We start from the raw sequence: 27,151 nt of genomic DNA, 5'->3' as shown, positions 1-27,151 counted from the left end.
GAGGTAATGGGGAGAAGGCAGGAGAATGGGTTTGAGAGGGAAAGATAGTCATAGAGTGATACAGTGTGGAAACAGGCCCTTTGGCCCAGCATGTCCCATCTGCACTAGTCCCACCTGCCCACGTTTGATCCATATCCCTCCGAACCTGTCCTATCCATGTACCTGTCTAACTGTTTCTTAAATGTTGCGATAGTCCCTGCCTCAACTACCTCCTCTGGCAGCTTGTTCCATACACCTACCTACCACCCTTTGTGTGGAAAACATACCCCACAGATTCCTATTAAATCTTTTGCCCTTCACCTTAAACTTATGTCCTCTCCTCCTCGATTCACTTACTCTGGGCAAAAGACTCAACCATATCTATTCAAATCATGATTTTATACACTTCTATTAGATCATCCCTCATCCTCCTGTGCTCCATGAAATAGAGTCCCAGCCTACTCAACCTCTCCCTATAGCTCTGGCCCTCTAGTCCTGGCAACATCCTCATAAATCTTGACTGTACCCTTTCCAGTTTGATGACATCTTTCCTATAACATGGTGTCCAGAACTGAACACCATACACTGAATGCGGCCTCACCAACTTCTTATGCAACTGCAACATGACCTCCCAACTTCTATACTCGGCCTGACCCGCTGAGTTACTCCAGCACTCTGTGAAACGTCACAGAACAGGGCAAGATTAGCAAGTTTGCTGATGATACAGAAGTGAGTGGTTTGGCAGATAGTGAAGATGGTTGTGAAAGATTGCAGCAGGATCTGGATCAATTAGCCAGGTGGGCAGAGGAATGGTTGATGGTTGCATGGTTCCTTGAAGGTCGTGTCGCAGGTAGATCAGGTGGTCAAAAAGTATTTTGGCACTTTGGCCCTCATCAGTCAGAGTATTGAGTATAGAAGTTGGGAGGTCATGTTGCAGTTGTATAAGACGTTGGTGGGACCGCATTTAGAATATTGTGTTCAGTTCTGGGCACCATGTTATAGGAAAGATGTCAAACTGAAAAGAGTACAGAGGCCCCCATCCTGGATCAGTCCAATCAGGGTTGTGTCATCCGCAAACTTGATAAGCTTGACAGAGGTGTCTGTGGAGGTGCAGTCATTGGGTGTGAAGTGGTGATTGGAGTGGGGTGGGTGTGGAAGGGCCCAGTCTTTGCAGACTGAGGTCAGGCTGTGAGTGGGTGTGAAGTGTTGGTTGGGGTGGGAAAGGGTCCACTCTTTTCATACTGGAGCCTTGTCTTAAGTAGGTGTGAAGTGGTGAATGGGAAGGAGAGGGTGCAGGGTCCATTCTTTGCAGACTGGGGTCTGGCTGTGTTTGTTGGGGAAGGGGTACCAGGGTTACGTTTCTGATTTTCAAGCCTGCAGTAAAACTCATTCAGGTCGTTCGTCAGCTGACGATTGTCCAAAGAGCGGGGGGCTTTCCTCTTATAGCTGGTGATTTCTTACATGCCCTTCCAAACTGAAGAAGAGTCATTAGCTGAGAACTCGCTCCTCAACTTCTCAGAGTACCTTTCCTTGGCAGCTCTGATTCCTCTTCTCAGCTCTTTATCGATTAGGCTATCTTTTAACTCTTTAACGATTAGGCTATCGGCTTGACGCATATTTGCCCCCAGACCCCCTCCCCCCGATCTCAAAATGGAAATGTTACATCTGTATATAATGATCCCATTAAAATGTGTATTTATGTCACAAACTATCGAATTCATGTTTTTCAGTATTGTTATCAAGGAAAAGAAACCAGTTCCAATTGTTTGATATTTGATATTGTTTAATATTATTCATATGGAGGAGAAAATATAATAGCTCTAAAACCTACCTTAATTTTGCAATCTCACTCGATAATCCCCCTTTCCCTCTCCCCTCCCCCATCTCTCTCCTCTCTCTACTCTCCCTTCCCCTCTCTCTCTCCTCCCCCCCTCTTTCTTGCCGGGGGGGGGCGCAAAGATGAAGGTAACGCGGGCCCAGCGGGTGTCTGGGGGTGACGTGGGCCCAGTGGGGGTGGCGTGTGCCCAGCGGGGGTGGCGTGGGCCCAGCGGGGGTGGCGTGGGCCCAGCGGGGGTGGCGTGGGAACGTTGATTTTTTTTTCCGGTTTTTTTTTTTGGTTCTTTTTGGTGACTTTTTTCTTAGGGGAAAAAAAGGGGGATGCGGTCGCACCCAACGCACCCCCCCCTTCGGACGGCCATGAGTGGGCTGCTTGTTTTTGTTCCATGCCACAAAGCACAAAGTTAACCCGGTTTCCCTCCATGTCGGTAGGAGGGAGCACAATCTTAGGATTTGGCACTGAGAGGAAGAGAAATCAGGTGGCGAACCTGCAGTATTCTCTATCAATGCCAATGGAGACTGTCACTGAATGTATTTGAAAATAAAGTAGATAGATTTGTAGACATAAGGCATCACAGAGCATTGGTAGAATGTAGGAATAGATTAGCCATGATTGCTCCACCATTGAATATAGCCATGAAGGGCTGAAGTGCCCATTTTCTGTGTTTCTACCTTCATGATTAATTGTGACTTAAAAAAAATATATACGGTAAATTCATATTTATTCCTTCAGATTGATATCTTATCCAAAATGTTCCATTGGCCTGCAGAGAAAGATCTTACTTGAATATTAAGATGAGAAAGGGAGGAAATTATTGTGATTTACTTGGACATCAACTAATCAGGAGGAACTCAATTATTCTAATTCATCTTTCAGTTAAGTTTAATTTAGGAAAACTGGTAAGCAACTATATCTGTTTTCATAGATTTATATTGATGATTCGTGTACAGATAAATAAGGTTTTATCTATGGCATCTTGGTTGAATCAACGTTGCCACTCCTCCCATAATGAAATTCCTAAACGGTCTACTAGGTGTGCTGAAGTAGCTTTTTGTTTTCTCTTTGAAGCTCTAATTGTTTTAAACCTTTTATACAGCTTGAACACATCATAGATACGATGTCACATGGGGGGGGGGAGGGGAATACTCATCATGCATTGCAAGGGCTCGGCATACTTGTAGGGAAGATCATCCAGATCATCAACACATAACGTGAAAAGTAGCAGACGCAAAACTGACCTCTGCAGAACACTTTGTGGCCAGGTTTGCGGATAATACAAATATTGGTGGAAGGGCAGATAATGTTGAAGCGGGGAGGCTGAAGAAGTCTTGGACAGGTTGAGAGAGTTGGCAAAGAAGTGACATATGGAACACAGCGCAGTAAAGTATTGTCTTGCACTTTGGTTGAAGGAATAAAGGTGTAGACTACTTTTTAAATGGAGAGAGGGTTCATAGAAATTGGATGTGCTAAGGGACTTGGGAATGCTGGTGCATGATTCCCAAAAAGTGAATTTGCAGGTTGAATTGACAGTAAGGAAAGCAAATGCGATGCTAGCATTCATTTCCAAGGGACTAGAATATCAAAACAAGCATGTAGTTCTGAGGCTTTTTCAGGCACTGGTGAGACCACTTTTGGAATATTGTGAGTATTTTTGGGCCCCATATCTAAGGAAGGATGTTCCGGCTTTGTAGAGGGTTCAGAGGAGGTTTGCAAGAATGATCCAGGGGCAATTGGGTTAACATATGTGCGTTTGAAGGCTTTGGGCCTGTACTTACTAGAGTTTGGGATAAGGAAGGATCTCATTGAACCCTACTAGATAATGAAATGTCTAGATAGAGTGGAAGTGGAAAGGATATGTCTAGTGGTGGGAGAGTCTGGAACCAGAGGGCACAGCCTCAGAATATAAGGACATCCCTTCAAAATGGAGGTAAATAGGTGTTTCTTTGGCCAGAGGTTGATAAATCTGTGGAATACATTGCCACAGATGGCTGTGGAGGACTTAACATTAGGCATTTTTTTGACGGTGATTGATAGGTTCTTGATTGGGAATGGTGTCAAAGATTATGGGGATGTATTCACGAGAGAGTTAGATATAGCTCTTATGGCTAACGGAATCAAGGGATGTGGGGAGAAAGCAGGAATGGGGTACTGATTTTGGATGATCAGCCATGATCATATTGAATGATGGTGCGGGCTCGAAGGGCCGAATGGGCTGCACCTATTTTCTATGAGAAGGCAGGAGAATGGGGTTGATAGAGAAAAACAGATCAGCCGTGATTCAATGACGGAGCAGACTCGAGGGCTGAATGGTCTAAATCTGCTCCTCTGTGTAGTAATGTAATATTGAAACCTTGGTGAGAGCATAATGTTGTAGATGGTTTATTTACATCAAACCAAGGAAATTCTGATCTGGATTTATTTTTGAATTGCTAACATTTTTGTTGCAGCATCCTGGTGGAGAGGAGGTGCTCTTTGAACAAGCTGGAGGGGATGCCACAGAAAGCTTTGAAGATGTGGGACATTCATCTGATGCCAGAGAGATGCTGAAGCAGTATTTCATTGGAGAACTTGATTTGGTATGGAATATAATTTATGTTGCTCCTGGTGTATTGAATGTTTAACTTAAGGACCTGTCCCACTTGGCGATTTTGCCGGCATCATATCAGTGTCACCAAAAGATTTTGAATATTTCAAAATCCAGAGGCGACAAAAAAAAGTTGCGACACTTGAAAAAACACTGCGCGATATACGCCATCACGCCACATCATACGTCATCACGCTGCTTGTTTTTCAGTGACCTGATGTGTCAGTCAATGATGTCGGCAGTCGCCTGAAAAAATAGCCAAGTGAGACAGGCCCTTTAGTTTCAAGTTATTTAAATTTCCATGGTTTGCACAAATGTCCACAATGTCTGAGACAAACATGATGCCAAGATAAACTAATCTCATCTGGCTTCATATGACACATATCACTCCATTCCCTGCATATCCATATGCCTATTTAGAAGCCTCTGAAAACACTATCATATCTAACTTCACTACCACCCTAGGCAGCATGTTCTAGGCACTTACCACCCACTATGTAAACCAAAAGCTTGCCTTGCACATCTTCTTTAAACTTTGCCTCTCACCCTAATGCTATGACTTCTCGTCATTGATATTTCCATCCTGGGGAAAAGGTTCCGACTGTCTATCCCACCTATGCCTCTCATGATTGTATATACGTCTATCAGGTCTCAACAGGGCTCTCGCTTAACTTTTTTTCCCTGTTGCCAGACGCGCAACCGTGGCAGCTTTTTAGGTTGCCAAATGACAGTTTAGGTGGTCATTTAAAGATGGCTTGCATGACGCGTGCGATAATGTGCTCAGATGAAGTGCGCAGTTACCAGTCGGAATAATGCTCAATGAAGCATTCACATATTATTTTTGCTTCAAATAAAGTCACAAACTAAACATCTTTCTCACGCATTACAGCCGACGCCGACACAAAACGTCACATTCCTTTTCTCCAGAGATGCTGCCTGACCCGCTGAGTTACTCCAGTTTTTTGTGTATATCTTTGGTATAAACCAGTATCTACGTGCCAAGCCGGGCAAAATGACTAGGTGCTTAGGTTGCCCGGCGGCACTTTGGGTGGTCAGTGGCACCTGGGCAACCGCTAATTTCGAGCCCTGCTCAACTCTTATATACTTTTTATATACTTATAATTATAATATATAATGTTATATACTTTTATCAGTCCTCAACCTCTGCCATTCCAGAGAAAAAATCCGAGTTTGTTCCACCTCCCCTTGTTAATGTAGCAATGTTACAAAATTTTGAGATTTTAAAAATCAAGTCTGCAATTTATCCCATCAGATAAAGCATAAAAAGAAGTTTAATTTGACATCTAATTCACTTTCATATCTTCAGTATTAAAAAAGTTATGGCCATTTTCATACTCGGAAATTAGCATCTTGTTCCCTATTGATTTTCCATTGACTTAACACAAAAGCTGTGATCAAGAACAATCTAAAGCCCATAACTTTATTAAAAATTAAGAGAACTGAAAGAAATTTTCAGTTATTATAGATTGAAGCATTCTGAAACAAATATTAAACAATCTTACTTGGATGACCTGAAATTCAAGCATATAATTAGTTAGTTACCCAATTGTAGCTAATTCCAAAATTCAATTACTAGATCTACACATCTATGCATTTCTTAAGGAAAGATTAACATTTTTAAATAGCTTAAGTGTCCAAAGAACATTCACAAAGAATTCACAATAAAACATGATCATTCTTAAGGGGTTGGACAGGCTAGGTGCAGGAAGATTGCTCCCGATGTTGGGGAAGTCCAGGACAAGGGGTCACAGCTTAAGGATAAGGGGGAAATCCTTTAAAACCGAGATGAGAAGAACTTTTTTCACACAGAGAGTGGTGAATCTCTGGAATTCCCTGCCACAGAGGGTAGTCGAGGCCAGTTCATTGGCTATATTTAAGAGGGAGTTAGATGTGGCCCTTGTGGCTAAGGGGATCAGAGGGTATGGAGAGAAGGCAGGTACGGGATACTGAGTTGGATGATCAGCCATGATCATATTGAATGGCGGTGCAGGCTCGAAGGGCCGAATGGCCTACTCCTGCACCTAATTTCTATGTTTCTATGTTTCTATGATTTTTAAATCTCATTGACATTAATTTATAGGCCAATATGGAAGGGATTTAGTGTTCAATTGCTGTAAATTAATGGCCATTTAAATCAGCTTGCGAGTGGGATTCTGTGGAACGCGCTGGTTTAGTATGCTGCCATTGCGGTGGATTTGAAGCCCATATGGCATGAAAGATACTGCGGGATTGAATGGGCCCCCATGTCAGCTACTCGCAACATAAAATTTTGTATAAAGGGATCTTAAGAAGCTCTTTTTAATGTAAAAATAAACAACCTACCTTGCCTTGTCCCCTATATGAGATCCGTCCCGTTGTCGGGGTTCGCGGATTTTTAATCTACTATAACAATTAAATAACCCAATTTAGTTTAAAAATACCTGCAGCGAACGAATTTCGCAGCAATTTTTCGTCAGCAAGTAAGTAGGCTGAACAACATCGATTTCAACAGCCTAGAGAAAATCGTGTTTTAAACCCGCCCCCCTCTCAAAGGCGCCAAAGTCGCGCACACGGGCAGCGGCAGAACTGCAGCGCCGCTGAAGGTAAGTTTTGCAACATACCTAGTTAATGCCTCCTGATCAAGGCAGTTTTCTGGTAAACCTCAACTGCACCCTCTCCATCTGAACACTGTATTCAAAATGCTGCCTAACTGAAGACTTATAGAGTTGTATTCTGACTTCCTGATTCTTGCACTTGGTGCCCTAACCAATGAAGACAAGCATACCATACATCTTTACCAATGTTGTCACTTTCAGGGGACTATAGACCTAGACCCCAAGACCCTTCCCTACATAAATGCTGTTCAGTGTCTTGCCATCAACTGGATACCTTCCCCTTACATTTGCTCTCCCTAAGTGTAACATCTACACTTGCTTGGAATAAACTCCATCGGTCATTTCTTTGCCCATTTCTGTAGTTGATCTATATTCCGTTGTATTCTTTGGCAGCCTTCCGCACTGTATACAACTCCAGCAATCTTGGCGTCATCTGCATACTTGCAAACCAATCCATCTACATTTACGTCCATGCCTTTTATATATATCACAAACAACAGAAGTCCCAGCACAGATCCCTGCAGAACTCTACCGGACACATACCTCCAGCCAGAATAACATCCTCCCCCCACAACCCTCTGTCTTCTGTGAGTAAGCCGAGTTTTGAATCCATACGACCAAGTTATTGTAAATCCTGTGGATCGTAATCTTCTGTTTTTTCTACCATGGGGACTTCATCAAATGAATTTCCAAAATCCATGTAGATAACATCCACCACCAAATCTTCATTGGTCACCTTCACGACCTCCTCAAAAAAACTCGATCAAGTTAGTAAGACGTGACCTACTGCATACAAGGATGTGTTGACTGATCCTAATGAACACATCCCCTTTCAAAAAAGAAAAATTGGTTTAAAAAAAAAAATCTGTCGAAATCTCAGCTTTCAATGGCTTTCCGCTTTAGCGTCACGCCGTCTGCCCCTCTCTCGTGTCACGATGGGAAGCAGACGCCGGTACGGCACCGGGACCGCAGGGCGAAGAGGGAGGGTTCACCCTCAGCCGCAGCCCCAATCTGGATGGAAAGCGGGAGCCGCCACTGCTGCTGCTGCTCTCCCGAGGTTGGACGGACGTGGACGCTGTGCTCCCACCATCGGCTCAACTCTACCCCCTCCCCCTTAATTGGGCACATTTATGCTAATCTCCTCCCTCCCCCCCCCCCTCTACTGCCCCAACTCTGCCCTTCCCCCCACTCTCTGACCCTCCCCTAGTATAACTCTCCCCTTACCCCCCCCCCCACTCCCCTGGTACAACGCTCCCCTTACCCCCCCCTCTCCCTCTCCTGGTACAACTCTCCCATTACAACCCCCACCCCACTCCCTCCCCTGGTACAACTCTCCCCTGAACCCCCCCCCCCCCCCCCACTCCCTCCCCTGGTACAACTCACCCCTTAATACCCCACTCCCTCCCCTGGTACAACTCTCCCTTTACCCCCCTCCCCTGGTACAACGCTCCCCCTATCCCTCCCCAATCCTTCTCCTGGTACAACGATCCCCTTACCCCCCCTCCCCCAAACTCCCTCCCCTGCTACAACTCTACCCCCTTGACAATTGACAAAATGATGCCAGCACAAAACCTGGCTCTCAACACCAGTAATACCAAGGAACTGATTGTGGACTTTGGAAGGGGAAGGATAGGGACCCACAATCCCGTTTACATCAACGAGACAATGGTGGAAAGGGTCAAAAGCTTCAAATTCCTGGGCGTGCATATTTCCGAAGATCTTTCCTGGTCCCAGCACACTGATGCAATTATAAAGAAAGCACATCAGCGCCTTTATTTCCTGAGAAGATTACGGAGAGTTGGTATGTCAAGGAGGACTCTCTCGAACCTCTACAGGTGCACAGTAGAGAGCATACTGACTGGTTGCATCGTGGTCTGGTTCGGCAACTTGAACGTCCAGGAGTGGAAAAGACTGCACAATGTTCGACCACTGCCCAGGCCATCACCGGCTCTGACCTCCCAACCATTGAAGGGATCTGTCGCAGTCGCTGCCTCAAAAAGGCTGCCAACATCAACAAAGGCCCACACCATCCTGGTCACACACTCATTTCACCGTTGCCATCGGTAGGAAGGTACAGGAGCCTGACATCTGTAACATCCCGGTTCAGGAACAGCATCTTCCCCACAGCCATCAGGCTATTAACCACAACATCAAATAAGCTCTGAACAATAACAATCTATTATTATTGCACTATATCTTTATTTATTGTATAATTTATTTAGTCTGTATCAAGACTTGGCCAACCCATGAAAGATAATGGGAATACATTGCATCCATCTAGTATATGACTCAATACAGTGTTAAAATAAAGAACTTTCATTTGAAAAACAAAAGCATTCAAGTCTGTATGTCATAGACACTACAATGTTCTTTTTTTTTTACCTGAGTCAATCAGGTTAAATGTGTTATTGTAAGGTATAATTTAAAAAAATTACAATATAAATTAAGGGTAAACAAGCAAGGAAATAGTGTCATTTCAAGGTATAATTATCAAAAATTATCTGCATAAAGGGGGCTCTGCCCCCTGGACTGCCATCTTCCTCTTTTTTCATTTTTTTCCTGTCTCATGCTTGACACTGAAACACTCGTCAGCCAACCAGGTTTATTTCTCAATATCATGTCCAGTATGATCCCCCTCTTGAGTTGGACATACAGGTTTAGGAGGTCCTCGAATATACTGTACATAAGGATTAGACAGGCCAGAATTTGTTCTAAGTAAGCCCCAGGCAATATTGGGGAAATTAAAGTCACCCGCTAGGAGAAACCTGTTACTTTTGCACCTGTTATCATTCGGAAAAAAGACAAAGGATAAAAATATGCCTGATTAATAGGGATCTATTTCCACTGATTCTAGTCATAGAAAGATCTCATTGTTGCGGTTGAAGGGAGTTGTGTATTTCAAAAACAATCTTTTCTGTTGCAAAATAGTATGTACTTTCACGAAATATCACTTCAATTTTTTAAACAAGGCGTTGTTGCAGCCAGTTGTATCTTAAAGTAAAAACCTAGAAATGCATGCCTGGTCAACTAGCATCTGAGGAGAGAGAAACAATGCCGATGTTTATGGTCAAACCTGTTTCTTTCTGCACAGATGCAGTTTGGACCGCTGAATTATTTTCAGCAATTTATTTTTTGTATCAGATTTACAACCTTTAGTAGCTTTTTCGTTTCTAGCTTACATTTTAAAAATAAATGTTTCTTTTGTAGGCCGATCGTAAAAATGAAAGTTCTAAGGTAAGGAAAGAAGTTATCATACTGATTATAAATATATGTTGTGCAATAATAATGTGCTGATTGAACAATTTATCCAATCTTGTAAATAAAAATAATAATCTTGTAGAAATTAATGCTAGTGATGTTGCAGACAGCTTTTACTGTCATTTCCAATTTTCTGTTGAAAGTAAGCAGCAAATAAAACATCTTGGAAACAGATCTCTTATCCCACCAAGTCTACAGTGACCGTCAAGCACTAATTTACACCTAGTGTATATCCTATATTAATTCTATTTTTATTCTCCCCAACCACCCCCAAAGATCCTTTTGTTCACTTGCACAGTGGGAGCAATGTACAGTGGACAATTAATTTACCAATCCACACATTTTTGGGATATGGGAGGAAACCAGATTACCTGAGGTAAAGCCCATGGTCACATTGAGAATGTGTAAACCTCAAACAGAGCACCAGATGTCAGGATTTAATTTGGAACACAGGCTGTGAAGAAATAGCTCTATTGACTGGCCATTTTACTACTTTCTGTCTAATGGGCTCTTTTGCTTTCACTTCACATGGAATTTAGGTGGGAAATGATTAATGCTGATCATTGTCATTGATATTTTGTTCATACTTTTCTACTTTGACTCAGCACTGAAATTTGACAAACAAGTCAATGCCATGGTAAAAGCTAGCTTCTTTCAGCTTCGGACGATAGCTAAAATTAAACAATTCCTCCACTTTGATGACCTCGAAAAGATCATCCACACATTTATCTCCTCCCGCCTAGATTACTGCAACTCTCTTTACACTGGCATCAGCCAATCTTCCCTGTCCCGCCTGCAACTGATCCAAAACGCCGCAGCGAGACTCCTGACGGGCACCCGAAAAAAGGGACCACATCACCCCGATCCTGGCCTCTCTCCACTGGCTCCCTGTGCGGTTCCGTAAACATTTCAAGTCCCTCCTCTATGTCTACAAAGCCCTCAATGGGCTTGCCCCCTCCTACATTAAAAGTCTTCTCACCCACCACTCCACCTCCAGGTCCCTCAGATCAGCTGACTTGGGGCTGCTGAATACCCTGCGGTCTAGGCATAAGCTTAGGGGCAACCGCGCCTTTGCGGTTGCAGCTCCTAAACTGTGGAACAGCATCCCCCTTCCCATCAGAACTGCCCCCTCCATCGACTCCTTTAAGTCAAGACTAAAATCTTATCTATACTCCCAAGCCTTTCCTGACGTCCACTGAGCGAGGGTTATATGTATATACAGTAGCTTGCAAAAGTATTCATACCCCTTGAACTTTTCCACATTTTGTCACGTTACAACCACAAACGTAAATGTATTTTATTGGGATTTTATGTGATAGACCAACACAAAGTGGCGCATAATTGTGAAGTGGAGGGAAAATGATACATGGTTTTCAAATTTTTTTACAAATAAAAAAACTGAAAAGTGTGGCGTGCAAAAGTATTCAGCCCCCTTTACTCTGATACCCCTAAATAAAATCCAGTGCAACCAGTTGCCTTCAGAAGTCACCTAATTAGTAAATAGAGTCCACTTGTGTGTAATCTAATCTCAGTATAAATACAGCTGTTCTGTGAAGGCCTCAGAGGTTTGTTAGAGAACATTAGTGAACAAACAGCATCATGAAGCCCAAGGAACACACCAGACAGGTCAGGGATAAAGTTGTGGAGAAGTTTAAAGCAGGGTTAGGTTATAAAAAAATATCCCAAGCTTTGAACATCTCACGGAGCACTGTTCAATCCATCATCCGAAAATGGAAAGAGTATGGCACAACTGCAAACCTACCAAGACATGGCCGTCCACCTAAACTGACAGGCCGGGCAAGGAGAGCATTGATCAGAGAAGCAGCCAAGAGGCCCATGGTAACTCTGGAGAAGCTGCAGAGATCCACAGCTCAGGTGAGAGAATCTGTCCACAGGACAACTATTAGTTGTGCACTCCACAAATTGGGCCTTTATGGAAGAGTGGCAAGAAGAAAGCCATTGTTGAAAAAAAGCCATAAGAAGTCCCGTTTGCAGTTTGCCACAAGCCATGTGGGGGACACAGCAAACATGTGGAGGAAGGTGCTCTGATCAGATGAGACCAAAATTGAAGTTTTTGGCCTAAATGCAAAACGCTATGTGTGGCGGAAAACTAACACTGCACATCACCCTGAACACACCATCCCCACTGTGAAACATGGTGGTGGCAGCATCATGCTGTGGGGATGCTTTTCTTCAGCAGGGACAGGGAAGCTGGTCAGAGTTGATGGGAAGATGGATGGAGCCAAATATAGGGCAATCTTGGAAGAAAACCTGTTAGAGTCTGCAAAAGACTTGAGAATGGGGCGGAGGTTCACCTTCCAGCAGGACAACGACCCTAAACATACAGCCAGAGCTACAATGGAATGGTGTAGATCAAAGCATATTCATGTGTTAGAATGGCCCAGTCAAAGTCCAGACCTAAATCCAATTGAGAATCTCTGGCAAGACTTGAAAATTGCTGTTCACAGATGCTCTCCATCCAATCTGACTGAGCTTGAGCTATTTTGCAAAGAAGAATGGGCAAAAATTTCAGTCTCTAGATGTGCAAAGCTGGTAGAGACATACCCCAAAAGACTTGCAGCTGTAATTGCAGCGAAAGGTGGTTCTACAAAGTATTGACTCAGGGGGGCTGAATACTTTTGCACGCCACACTTTTCAGTTTTTTATTTGTAAAAGAATTTGAAAACCATGTATCATTTTCCTTTCACTTCACAATTATGCACCACGTTGTGTTGGTCTATCACATAAAATCCCAATAAAATACATTTACGTTTGTGGTTGTAACGTGACAAAATGTGGAAAAGTTCAAGGGGTATGAATACTTTTGCAAGCCACTGTAAGTATGTAGTTTGTTTGTTTATACTATTCTTATAACAAATGTAAAGCACTTTGGCCAACGAGAGTTGTTTTTTAAATGTGCTATATAAATAAATGTGATTTGACTTGACTTGTTTCCGTGCTGTATCTCCAAACTAAAAAACTAAAAGATCCTATGGCATTGTTCAGAAAGAAAGGAGGTTAAATATCCCTGGAGTTCTTTCTAATATTTAAACTTTAACCAGATTATTTGTTTTTTCTTGATTTCTATTTTGCTGCGAACAATCTGGCACTGTGTTTCTCACATTACGGCAATACCAACATAATCAAGGACCTTTTTCACCCTGCTCATTCCCTCTTCTGCCCTCTCCTGAAGACACAAAGGCTTAAAGCAAATACCAACAGACTTAGAAACAGCGCCTTCCTTCTGTTATCAGACGACTGAATGGTCCTCCTATAAACTAGGGTGTAGTCCTGATCTTCCAACCTAACTCATTGCAGACAGTGGACTTTTTCTCCATTGTAATGCCACATTGGTGTAAACTGGGCGGCACTGTGGTACACCGATAGAGTTTGCTGCCTTACAGCGCCGGAGACCCAGGTTTGATTCTGACTATGAGTGTTGGCTTTACGGAGTCTGTACTTTCTCCCTGTACCTGATGAATTTTCACCGGATGCTCTTTCTTTCAACACTTGAAAGGCATACGGGTAGGTTAATTGGCTTCTGTAAATTGTCCCTAGTGTGTAGGATAGTGCTAGTGTACTGTGTGATTGTTGGTCGGTGTAGACTCGGTGAGCCAAAGTGCCAGTTTCCACTATCTCTTAGTCTACACTTATTCTACACTCTGGTATTTTTCTCTTTGCACTTTCTGTTATACTTGTATATGGCTTGATTGTATTTGTACATAGTATGATCTGATTTAATTGGATAGCATACAAGCAAGCTTTTCGCTGCACCTTGGTACACGCGACAATAAAAATTCAATACCAATATTGAGACTTCAAAATTAAGTCAGACTGTAAAGCGAATTCAAGCTTTCTAAGGATTTGATATGCAAGAACTGTGCGCAGCAAGGTGATGCAGCTGGTAGAGCTGTTGCCTCAGTGCCAGAGACTGGGTTCGATCCTGACCTTGTGTGCTGTCTGTGTGGAGTTTGCATGTTCTCCCTGTGACCTTGTGGGTTTCCTCAGGGTGCTCTGGTTTCCTCCCACATCCCAAAGACGTGCAGGTTTGTGGGTGGATGGTTTTAGGTTAAAAAAAAATCACATATGGTTAAAGTTCACATTGTCAGATTTTATTAAATGCCATTTTTATACATTTTGGTTTCACCATGTATAAATTACAGCAGTGTTTATACATAGTCCCCACATTTCAGGGCACCATAATGTTTGGGACACATGGCTTCACAGGTGTTTGTAATTGCTCAGGTGTGTTTAAATGCCTCCTTAATGCAGGTATGAGAGAGCTCTCAGCATCTAGTCTTTCCTCCAGTCTTTCCATCACCTTTGGAAACTTTTATTGCTGTTTATCAAGGGCCAAAGTTGTGCCAATGAAAGTCAAAGAAGCCATTATGAGACTGGCGGTCCCTGGGGGGGGAGGCCACTTCTTGGATCATCCCCCTCGTCGATTGAGGGACAGGGGCGTTGGTCTGCCATGGGGTTTCCAGAGGACCCTTGTTTGTGTGTGCTCTCACTGTGTGATTAAAGACTACTGTTTGAACCTGCCTGGCGTCTGGCCTTTTCCTGACCTCATCCAGGCCGCTACAACTGGTGACCCTGCCATTCATCACACGTCGTGATGGATAGCAACGCCGTTACACTTAAACACCCTACTCTGGACCGAAGAGCCTGACATCTGGTTCCAGCAGGCAGAGGCACAATTTGCTGTGCGAGGGATAACAGCGAATGAAACAAAATACTTTTACGAGGTCAGTGCGCTTGACCAAGCGACTGCGAGGCGAGTTAAACCTTTAATTAAAGCCCCCACGTTCACTAACAAATATAGGGGCCTTAAGGAATTCCTTATCAGGAGGTTTGGCCATGGTGAATCTGAGCGGGCGACCGCCGGCCGTCTGCCCTCCTGGAGGACATGCTCACCCTTAATGGGGACCATGAACCTTGTTTCCTATTTAAGTTTGCTTACCTGCAGCAGCTCCCACCCGACATCCGCCTGCAGCTCACCAGGGATCCCTTTACTGACATGCAGGCGCTGGCCGAGCAGGCGGACGAGCTGTGGATGTCTCGCCAGCGGGACCTGGAAGCGCTAACCATCCTTCCCGTGGCGTTTGGAGGCTCAGAGCAGGTTCGGGGCTGCTATCCACCACGTCTCCGCTGTTCCCAGTCGGCCCCAGCGGCAAAATCCGGCAGCCGTTGGGCATTCCACTGCAGGCGCGTCTTTTCATCACGGCCCGCCTGCAGTTCCACCCAACGCCAACAGAGGTCGCTGGCGTTCAACCCAGCCAAATTCGCTTGCAGTTCCACCAAATGCCAGCAATTGGTGCTATTACCATCGTCGCTGGGGAGCTGCAGTAAAGCAATGTCGCCCACCGTGTTCATTCCCAGGGAACGAAGGGGCCGGTCAGTCAGTGATTTCTTCGGTGGCCGGCAATATTCATCGCGTCTTCGCCTGGAATCACCGCACTGGAGGTCGATTCCTCGTGGACACTGGTGCGGAAGTGAGTGTTCTGCCTCCCTCCATCGCTGACACCTGTGCGGGCAAACGGGGGCCCCCTCCTCACCGCGGCATACGGGAGTGCTATTCGCACCTACGGGGTTCGCACCATCTCCCTCAACTTTGGCCGCAGCTGCTTTTCTTGTGAGTTCGTCATTGCCGACGTTTCCCAGCTACTGCTGGGCGCCGACTTCCTTCGAGCCCATTCACTGCTCGTGGATGTCAAGCGGCGGCGCCTGGTGCACTGTCACGCTGGAGCCCGTCTTCCTCCGCATTGGTGATCCCTGATGGCCCCCTGTCGTCCGTGGATGCGATTTTCGAGCGCATCCTGGCGGATTTTCCGGACATCCTTGAACCCCACTTCCGCTCCGCCACCCCAAAGCACGGGGTGGAGCACCATATTCCTACTACTAGCCCGTCTGTGCACGCCCGGGCGCGTTGTCTCGCGCCAGATGAACTTCTGGCTCGGGAGGAGTTCCGCCTGATGGAGGCGATGGGCATCGTGCGTCCCTCCGATAGCCCATGGGTGTCACCGCTCCACATGGTCCCTAAAGTGGGAGGGGGCTGATTACTGTCGCCTGAATGATGCGACCGTCACCGACAGGTACCCGGTCCCACACATTCAGGGCTTCAATGCCCATCTGGCCGGAGCATCGGTGTTGTCCAAGATGGACCTCGTGCGAGAGTACAACCAAATTCCGGTCCACCCCGACGATATCCCGAAGATGGCCATTATAACGCCATTTGAACTATTTGAATTTGTACGGATGCCGTTTGGTTTGAAGAATGCTGCGCAGGCCTTTCAGCGGCTTATGGACTGTGTGCCGCGGCCTGGACTTCGTATTCGTACACTAGGATGACATACTCGTGACCAGTATTGACATCGCTTGCGGCAGGAGCACTGCATTCATCTCCGTCGGCTGTGTCAGCACCTCAGCGATTTTGGTTTGTCCATCAACTCGTCCAAGTGCCGATTTGGGGTGACGGCTCTCGACTTCCTCGGCCATCGCGTAACTCCACAGGGGGTGGTGCCTCTGCCGGCCAGGGTGGACGCTGTCCGCAGGCTCCCCCGTCCGACCACAGTTAAGGGCCTACAGGAATTTGTGGGGATGGTCACCTTTTATCACTGCTTCTTGCCGGCAGCGGCAGCAGTCATGCATCCGCTTTTCCACCTGATTGCTGGTCATCGCAGGGAGGTTGAGTGGTCCGTCGAAGCAACAGCGGCATTCGAGAGGGCTAAGGAGGCACTGGCTGGGGCCGCGATGCTCGTCCACCCACGAGAGGACACCCCGACCGCCTGTTGACGGATGCTGGCGGCCACTCGCCTTCTTCAGCAGGCATCTCAATTGTGCTCAGCGCCATTACAGTGCTTTCGACCGCGAGCTCCTTGCCCTGTATCTCGCCGTACGCCATTTTCGCTACTTCCTGGAGGGGAGGCCTTTTACTGCATTTACAGATCACAAGCCGCTAACCTTCGCGTTCGCCAAGGTTTCAGACCCGTGGTCTGCCCGGCAGCAGAGGCAGTTGCCGTATGTGTCCGAGTACACCACCTCCATCTGTTTCATTCAGGGCAAATACAACAGGGTGGCCGACGCCTTATCGCGACCTGCAGTTCACGCGGTTCTCCAAGTCGCTGAGGGTATTAATTATTCCGCCCTGGCAACCGCACAGCTGGTCGACGAGATGGCCGCCTATCGTTTGGCAGTTTCGGGCCTGTAGTTGGAGGACGTTAACTGTGGTCCTGGGGGTGCAACGCTGCTGTGCGATATTTCCACTGGAGTTCCGCGACCCATCATCGCCATCGCCTGGCGGCGCAGGGTGTTTGAGGTGCTCCATCCAGGCGACAACAGCCCTGGTAGCCTCCCGCTTCATGTGGCACGGGCTGCGGAAGGAGGTTGGACATTGGGAGCGCACTTGCATCCCGTGCCAGACCGCCAAGGTGCAACGACACGTGCTCATGCCGTCGCAGGAGTTCACCATCCCTCGGGAGCGGTTTAACCACATTCACGTGGACATCGTGGGGCCGCTGCCGCCGTCCCGGGGCATGACCTATCTATTCACCGTCGTGGACCTCTTCACGCGGTGGCCTGAAGCCATTCCGCTACCTGATTCTTCAACGGCCACGTGCTCGAGCCTTGGTGGCGCACTGGATCGCCAGGTTCGGTGTGCCACTGGACATAACATCTGACCGGGGGCCTCCGTTCATGTCAGAACTGCGGTCGGCAATGGCACGCCTCCTGGAGGTCCGTCTACACCACATGACGGCGTATCATCCACAGGCGAACGGACTGGTGGAGCGGTTTCACCGTCAACTCACGGATGCCCTGAAGGCAAGGCTGAATGATCCGGACTGGGTGGACGCTCTCCCGTGGATTTTCCTGGGGGATCCGCACTGCACCGAAAGAGGACTTGGCCTCCTTCGTCGAGTTGGTGTATGGCTCTCCGTTGACGGTGCCCGGGGAGTTCGTCCCAGGGCACCGTGCCAGGTGGAGCAGCCTTTGGACACTGCAACGTCTTCGGCAGACGGTGGGCAAGCTGGCGTCGGTGCCCACGTCTCGTCATGGGTCCTTCCGTCCGCACGTTCCCTCTGCTCTGGAGGACTGCCAGTTCGTCTTCCTGCGCAGGGATGCTCATCGGACACCTCTCCAGCGGCCGTACGAGGGTCCCTTCCGAGTCCTAGAGCATGACTCATCTGCATTCGTCCTGGACTGGGGGTTCAGCATGAGACTGTTTCGGTTGTACGGCTGAAGCCAGCACATATTGGCATTGATCAGCCGGTGCTGGTAGCGCAGCCCTGTAAACGAGGGTGCCCTCTGTCTAGGGTACCTCCTTCTCTGGCTACTCCGTCCCCTGCACCTGTTGGTCAATTGCCTGTTCCTGTGCCGGGCATGGTATGCACCCGGGCTGGCAGCCGTGTACGCCCTCCTGTCCGTTTCGTGCTTCGGGTACTTGGGAGGGGGGGGGGGGGGTTGTCCTGTGGCGGTCCCTGGTGGGTAGGCCACTCCTTGGATCATTCCCCTCGCCGATTGAGGTACAGGGGCGTTGGTCTGCCACGGGATTTCCAGAGGACCCTTGTTTGTGTGTGCTCTCGCTGTGTGATTAAAGACTACTGTTTGAACCTGCCTGGCATCTGCCCTTTTCCTGACCTCGTCCAGGCCGTTACAAGACTGAGAAACAAGAATAAAACTGTGAGAGACATCAGCCAAACCTTAGGCTTATCAAAATCAACTGTTTGGAACATCATTAAGAAGAAAGAGAGCACTGGTGAGCTTGCTAATCGCAAAGGGACTGGCAAGCCAAGGAAGACCTCCACACCTGATGACAGAAGAATCTCTATAATAAAGAAAAATCCCCAAACACCTGTCCGACAGATCAGAAACACTCTTCAGGAGTCAATGACTTGTCAATGACCAGTGTCCGCAGAAAATGTAATGAACAGCAATGCAGAGGCTACACTGCAAGTTGGAAACCACGGGTTAGCTGGAAAAATAGGATGGCCAGGTTGCAGTTTGCCTAGAAGTACTTAAAAGAGCAACCACAGTTCTGGAAAAAAGGTCTTGTGGACAGATGAGACGAAGATTAACTTATATCAGAGTGATGGCAAGAGCAAAGTAAGGAGGAGAGAAGGAATTTAGTGTTTAATTCCCGTAAATTAATGGCCATTTTAATCATCTTGCGAGTGGGATTTTGTGTAACGCGATCGATTGGAACGTTGCGGTTGCGGTGAAATTAAACCCCATATCGGCAGGAAAAATACTGCCGGTTCGTATGGGTCCTAAGTCACCTTTTCGCAACGTGAAATTTTGATTAAAGGCATCTTAAGAAGCAAGTTTATATGTAAAAATAAACGGCGTACCTTGCCTTGTCCCCTACGTGAGATCCGTCCCGTTGTCGGCGTTCACGGCTTTAGAAGATGATTTTAATTTTACTCCTGCTATTAAATTATCCAGCGCTATTTTAATAACAATAAAACGGCAGTCTAAGCGATTTTTCTTCAGCAACTAAACAGCCTGACAAAGATCGATTTGAACAGGCTTGAGAAAAACGGCATTTTAAACCCGCCACCCTCTCATAGACGCCAAAGTCGCACGCACGGCCAGTGACAGAACTGCAGCGCCGCTGAAGGTAAGTTTTGTAACGTACCTACATAATGAATTCTGAAGTGTATAGACACATCCTATCTGCTCAAGTTCAAACAAATGCCTCCAAACTCATTGGCCGGCGGTTCATTCTGCAGCAAGACAATGATCCCAAACATACTGCTAAAGCAACAAAGGAGTTTTTCAAAGCTAAAAATTCGTGAGTGGCCAAGTCAATCACCCGATCTAAACCCAATTGAGCATGCCTTTTATGTGCTGAAGAGAAAACTGAAGGGGACTAGCCCCCAAAATAAGCATAAGCTAAATATGGCTGCAATACAGGCCTGGCAGAGCATCACCAGAGGAGACAGCCAGCAACTGGTGACGTCCATGAATCACTGACTTCAAGCAGTCATTGCATGCAAAGGATATGCAACAAAATACTAAACATAACTGCTTTCATTTACATGACATTGCTGTGTCCCAAACATTATGGTGCCCTGAAATGGGTTGGGACTATGTATAATTACTGCTGTAATTTATATATGGTGAAACCAAAATGTATAAAAATGGGCTTTATTAAAATCTGACAATGTGCACTTTAACCACATGTGATTTTTTTTCTATTACAAATCTCAAATTGTGGAGTACAGAGGTAAATATATAAATGATGGGTTTATGGAGGGCACTATGTTAACTTTTATGTGGTTGTGTGTCTTGTTGCTTTTCATTTAGTATGGCTGTATGGTAACTCAAATTTCACTGTACCTTAATTGGTACATGTGACAATAAACAGCATTTTTTAGAATGAAACTACAGGTTTTATAAATTGAGTAATGAATTTAGATGATATATCTAAAGAATTTAGCTTTATAAAGTTGAGCAGCCCAATGAGAAGAATAAATAATCCATTTTAAGCTTTCTATCAATCCATTAATGAAGATGCTAAACAATATTCATTTTCTCCACAGGATGTGTTAATAACGACATCTTCAAGCCATTCCAGGTACAGTAGCCTTAAATAATAGTTTAAAATAGCAGAAAATTTAAAAAAAAAGTAAACTCATGCCTTTTTGTATTGGCAAGTACAGGTAGCATTTCCCAATGGAATAGTGGTTGGGAATGCCTTTGCAAAAAGGTGGTGAGTGAATCGGAACTAACAGGTGTGACAAAGATCATTTGTTATGAACTGCATTCCATCTGGAATGAATAAAACCATTTGCTGCTAGTGCTCAAATCTTCATGGCATAAAAGCACTATAATGTCTGGGGAAAATGACCAATTTTGCTCCCAGTAGACTTATCAACAAATATCCCATCTGTTACGTGATACCTTTGCAATAACATTTGAAACTTTTAAATTTCCATTTGCCACATGGAAACTTAAGCGCCAGTCCCACTTTCACGACTTAATTCAAAACCTTTGCCGAGTTTAAAGAACCTAAAAAAAAATCACTATTGTGGTAATCTACGAACTCCTATGACCTCCCACGACTATGTTCACGAACTCCTACGAGTATGTCTATGAATTCCCACGACTATTTTGATGCCCTCCTTATGAGTAAAAAGTTGAAATTTCTTTCATCCCGACCATTTTTTTAGTCGTGGACATTTTTTATCGGGCTGGAAAAAACGTCCTGACTTCCTTGATGCCACGAGTACCTATGGCTAGCATAACGGGCCACTACAATATATCTACAAACTCCTACGGACTAGTTGCGAACATTCTGCGAGTTTGAATCCAGGGGAAATCTCGGGAGAATTTGTAAATAACTCGTGAAAGTGGGACAGGCCCTTTAGAAGAAAACATTTAAATAAACAAATGGAATTTAAATAGTCTCAGTAAAAAAGGACATTTTAAATGAATATTTCAAGCCTTTTTCAATTTCAGTGTTAAGAAATAATGGCACAGCCTCAGAATAAAAGGACATACCATTCCAATGGAGATGAGGAAGAATTTCTTTAGCCAGAGGGTGGTGAAAGCGTGTAATTCATTGCCACAGGTGGAGGTGGAGAAATTGGTTATTTTTAAAGTGGAGATTGCTAGGTTCTTGATTAGGAAGGGCGTCAAAGGTTATGAGATGACAGGAGAATGAGGTTGAGAGGGAAAAATAGATCAGCCATGATTGAATGGTGGAGTAGACCAGATGGGCTGAATGGCCTCAATCTTCTCCTATGTCTCATGGTCTAACTAATAAAATCCTTAGTTTTCATTAATTTAGGCAAAAGCGTCTTTAGCAGGCTTAATCAGCTGTTTACTTGAACAATTTTGTCCTCCACCCTGCTCAATTTAAATGATAACTTAGAAAAGTTCAAATCTATCAGCTTATCTTCATCACTGGAAATGCCATTAATAGCAAAATAAAAACCTTCATATCTACTTTAATATGAGACAATATCATCAATTAGAAGATTGGTCTCTTTAGATTAATCCTTGAGTGGTATATTGATTGTTTCCCCAATACAATACAGCTAATAAAAGTAACGTTGATAGGAAATTAATTGCATATATTTTCATGATATTTAAATATAATGTAGCAGAGGCACGAAAATGTTTTGAGAAGGATTGTTTTATTGTTTGTACAAAACATAAAGGAAGTATATGTAAAGTTGTATGGTGAAGCATAGATTTGAAACACATAGAATACAGCATCTTTTAAGTGGATTATTAAGTGATTATATGTATCACCTAATTTTGAGAAGTAATCAAAGTAAAATTTGATGGATAAATTTAAAGAATATGTATTGATCAGAACACACTCATAATGGTGTGATAACATTTTAAGAAAGATGTATTAAAGATAGCATTCCAGTAGCATTATATACTTTCAAATTCAAAGGGACATAGGAACTTGAGGGTTGTAGAATTTATAACTGTACTAGCAGAAGAAATTTGAGCGAGGAGCTCATTGACAAAATATGCATGATTGAATCTGGAATTAGTCCAGATAATATGATGTTAAATGGGTTGTAACTAAATTAAACATGTCCTCTAATTAAAAGGTTATGTACAAAATAATCTGGAATGAATAATTCAAAATTTGATGAGTTTAAATGAACCTTGAGACTACTTATAGTATGGGTTAAGCTTTAAGCTATATAATGAAACTAAGAAACACACTATTTTACCTTTAAGTTGTTTTCTATTAAACATTCAGCCGTCATTAGAGCAATGTTTCTATGCTCCTGCAAAATGCAAATTGGAGGAAGAGTATTTTCTTTTCTATTAAATTATTTCTGGATCAACAAACAGTAAACTTTGAGATCCCTGCTTTAACATTCATTTTTCTAAGCACAGTCAATTTCCACAATTATGTTTTCCCAAGAATTTTTTTCTGGGATGGGGATAGCAGTTCACTGTGTTGTTTGATTATCAATTGCTGTTTCTTTCGTGGATTTCTTTGGATTTTGGCTAAAATATGTTGACTTGTAAACTTTCCATTCGTCTTTTCTGAAAGAGACAAAAAAATTAAGTTCTGTAACAGCCAATTAATGAACTGCTTATTATTTTGGTTTTCCACACATAGCTGCTTGAGTTTAATTTTTTCAGCAAAAAGTGAAAATGTGGCCTACATTGTACAATGTTTGAATTAGATTACTAACAAAGTATGTTTTCTTTTTCAGTTGGTGGACAAATTGGCTTATTCCTGCTTTTGCAGCTGGTGTTATAGGACTCATGTACCGCTTATACCTTTTTGAGACCAGGAGTTCTTCCTGAAACATTCCACTTTAAATTAACTATGCTGAAGGTGCAACGAGGTGTGGTGAATCAGAAACCAGCAGGCCAGTAACACCCATGTGTTCAAGGTTTTATCAAGAAATGAATGTTATTTAATTTAAATGCAAGACCATTGTGAATCTTTTTTCTATTCTATGCACCTGTTAGTGAAGTAAATGCAGTCTGTTCTGTCAGAATTTTATAAAGAGCACACAACCAATTGAATAATAAGCATTTTTTGAGTCCTACGTCTGACTTTTTAATGAAAAGCACATCAGATATTGAAGAATTCAGTACCACTGATGCTGCAAATATCCATCCATTGTAAAATCTTGGTAAATGTTACCTTTATGCATATTAATGAATAATTATGTTCACACAAATTACATTTTTTCCTTTGCTTTTACAAAAATACTTTTCCTTAAACTGGCCTACACTATGTATGTGCATTTTAAAATATAAAAGGCATATTACAAATTTCTAATTTTACAAGACACTTTTTTGGAGCTGGTAATGTAAAATGAAATGTAGCTAAAATTCTTAGCATTTCTTGCCCATTTCTCCTTGAGGGTGATAAATTCAAGACAGGTACAGTTTCATTGGTTTATAGCATTCTGATATACCAACTCAAACAAACATTCCTGAAGATAGGATATTGTTTCAAGCAGACTTGGATGATTTTAGACTTTATGCACAGCGTCCCAACAACCAGTAGACTGGAATGGGATTGTTTCGATTTCTTTGGTTTCCTTCCCTAGCTCAATAATAGTTGTTGTGGTGCTAATTTCTGTCTTAAATTATGCAACTTTACAAAGATAGCTGATCCATTTATCCACTGAGCAATAAGGATAAAGGGACTATTATGGTTATCTTGGATGTGGTTTGGTACTCTGTACCCCGAATTGAAAGTGATGTGGCCTACTATTGCTGATGTGCTGGGCCTTAACTTTCCCTGAAGGAATAAGAACAAGAACTCCTAAGTTGCATCTCAAAATATCTAATCAGGTCTTTGGTCCTGGCCCTTCTACTTATTGGAATTTTGTCTACATGATTACCAATCTTGTACTTTATAAATATTTATGTTAATTAATGCAGATGGTTATTTTTGCATGTTATGTTTCAGATTTCGTTAATCACATTTAAGATTAAAATGTTCACTGTATGTTCAATTTGTTGCTATGCACATGATTTGTATCTATCTGCTATGTCTGCAGGATTTGATTTGTATATTCAGACTGTAACTGGGTAGGTTTTTTAATCAATTTTCAATGATGTATCAAAAATATTGGATTACTCCTGCACTGTGCAAATCTTTGACTTTCAGTATGATGCAGTGTTTGCAATAGCAATTTCATCCGGTTTCATTAAATTCTTCATCTGATCTAAGAAATACTTTCCACTGCTATCCTAAAAGGCATTTCACTTGTTCTTTAATTTACTGTAATAGCTGCTATAATGTATTCTTGAATTGTATATTTTATTTAATGTCAAGATAACCAGCTATAATGTTTTCGGCCTCTGCTTCATATAATTATGCAACATAATCTGTCTTGAATGCTGTATTGGGCTATGTGCGTACAACATTTGCTAATCACAAAATCTTTATTGGAATAATTTTATAACTGACACCAGACTCAGAATTTAGTATCATAAATGCACTTTGTTGAGTAATATCTGTACCAATGAGCAAGTACTTGTCTATTAAAATTAATTTAATTGCCAAATTGTATGCGGGTTTTTTTTTGTTGCAGTTTCCCCAAACATAAACAAGCAGATGATTGGTCAACCAGCTAACAGCCTTTACTGCAACAGATAGGAGCATGGTTGATCTATTCTCAGTCTCAACAGCATTTTCCTGCTTTCACTGCAGAGTCTTTAACTCCCCTATAGTTCCGAAGTCTATAAATGTATTCAATGACTGCCTCCATAGTCCTCGTGAATTTCAAAGAATCATGATTCTGTTCAGAATCAGAACTTGTCCATTCATGATGGAGACAAATGGCTGAGCTGTGATCCCTTGTTCTTGGCACCCCAACGAACAGAAATATCCTCTTGGAATCCACCCTGTCAATTGCCATGAGAAATTTGTTTCAATATATCACCTATTGGTTTTTCTAAACTATAGATACATTGTAATTTTATTGCTGGTATTGGTATTCAGATTTTTTTTTTAAACCTGTTCCATGTTGATGTATTCTTTAAAATTTTTGTACTTTAATTTCCTGGCATCTCTTGTTCAGTCTAATAATGCCTAGGAACCAGAACCCTAGCTTTCCCCAACTGCTTATTGGCATAGTGGTATTTTAATGCACAGGTGCACATGGTGTAAACTAAAGTATAATTTGTATTTAGTGTTTAGTGCATTTAGTGTTGATCTGTTTATTTTGCTACTAAAGCACCTAGAAATGACCACAATCCGCAATTTTGGCTTCATGCTTGTCTGCGCGCTTCAGCAATTATCACTGGAGACTTCACAAAAACGGAACTAAACTTTTTTCAAATCGTGATCCATTGAACCTTCTTGTTTCTTCAGTTATGCGGCTACACTTGAGACCAGTTAATCTTGCACTCTAGCAATTAAATCTGGGAATAGAGAAGCATTTTAATTCTGCATCAGAGGGAGTTAATTTTAATGATGTCCAGCAGCAGCATGCTTGTTGCACAATATGAAGATCAAATTATGTAAGCATTATTATCCATGTAAATTATTTTGCTAATTCTAGTTGACTAATCCCAACACTGCTGCTGGAAGCGAAGTATTTGTTATGCTATGATTCTAACTTATTACCACTAATTTAAAAGTGATGGTCCCATAAACTTTAGAGAAAATAATTTAATTTTTTTGTATTTCTTGATGTGGAATTTTTCTACAATATACTCAATTGCTTCATAATTGCTACTGCATAATCTAGACTTTGTCGGAAGAAAGGGCTAAAAAATTTGTCAGATATTTTGACGTTTAAATTTATATTTAAGTCGACATTAATTGCAAGTGTTTTATTGGCTGTTTTGTAACAACTCAAGGTTTTGTAACAACTCAAGTAGCTTCTTGATGTTAAACTTTATGGGGTCAAAGTGGCAATTTAAGGTTTTTACTTTTAAGTACTTTGCTATTTCAGATGAAAATAATGAGCCGATTCTGCTGCATTGGGAAAGAAATTATGAATACTCATTCAGTAAATTCATTCATTTGTGCTGTATTTTCAGTCTATAAAATGTCATTAAAAAAACCTGTTTGGATTTCCAATGCCCTGTATATACTAAGTATATATTTCCCTGCATAAGGAGTAACTCAGCGGGACGGGCAGCATCTCTGGCGAGAAGGAATGGGTGACGTTTCGGGTCAAGACCCTTCTTCAGACTACATCTGCAGTTCTTTCCTACACATTATTTCCCTGCATATCTGCCTGTATAAGCAGATCTTTAACCATGCAATAAACTGAAGGGGACTGGTTGATTAATTTTCCCTCCCATTTTATAATCTACCAGTTGGTCATATAGTTATACGAAACAGAATGATCCCGTTGTCAATTCCAACTATTTCATCCACCCTAATCCCACATGCCTGCATTAGGTCCTTATTCATCTAAGATG

General features: G+C 43.3%; 1 protein-coding gene across 1 annotated transcript in view; it reads left to right on the top strand.

Annotated features, from left to right (window-relative positions):
• Positions 1-25,284, top strand: part of LOC116982488 (cytochrome b5) — a 30,331-nt gene extending 5,047 nt beyond the window's left edge. Inside the window, exons 2-5 of the mRNA XM_033035730.1 lie at positions 4,264-4,392; positions 10,223-10,249; positions 20,812-20,846; positions 23,464-25,284. Of these exons, the coding sequence (XP_032891621.1) occupies positions 4,264-4,392; positions 10,223-10,249; positions 20,812-20,846; positions 23,464-23,557 (285 nt within the window). The 3' untranslated portion in view covers positions 23,558-25,284. The remainder of the gene's footprint in view (positions 1-4,263; positions 4,393-10,222; positions 10,250-20,811; positions 20,847-23,463) is intronic.
• The last annotated feature ends 1,867 nt before the right edge of the window (positions 25,285-27,151 follow it).

Source organism: Amblyraja radiata, chromosome 17 (assembly GCF_010909765.2).
Source record: "Amblyraja radiata isolate CabotCenter1 chromosome 17, sAmbRad1.1.pri, whole genome shotgun sequence".
In the NCBI taxonomy this organism is placed as follows: Eukaryota; Metazoa; Chordata; class Chondrichthyes; order Rajiformes; family Rajidae; genus Amblyraja; species Amblyraja radiata.
The sequence above is the reverse complement of the archived record's forward strand: the minus strand, read 5'-3'. Positions and strand labels throughout refer to the sequence as shown.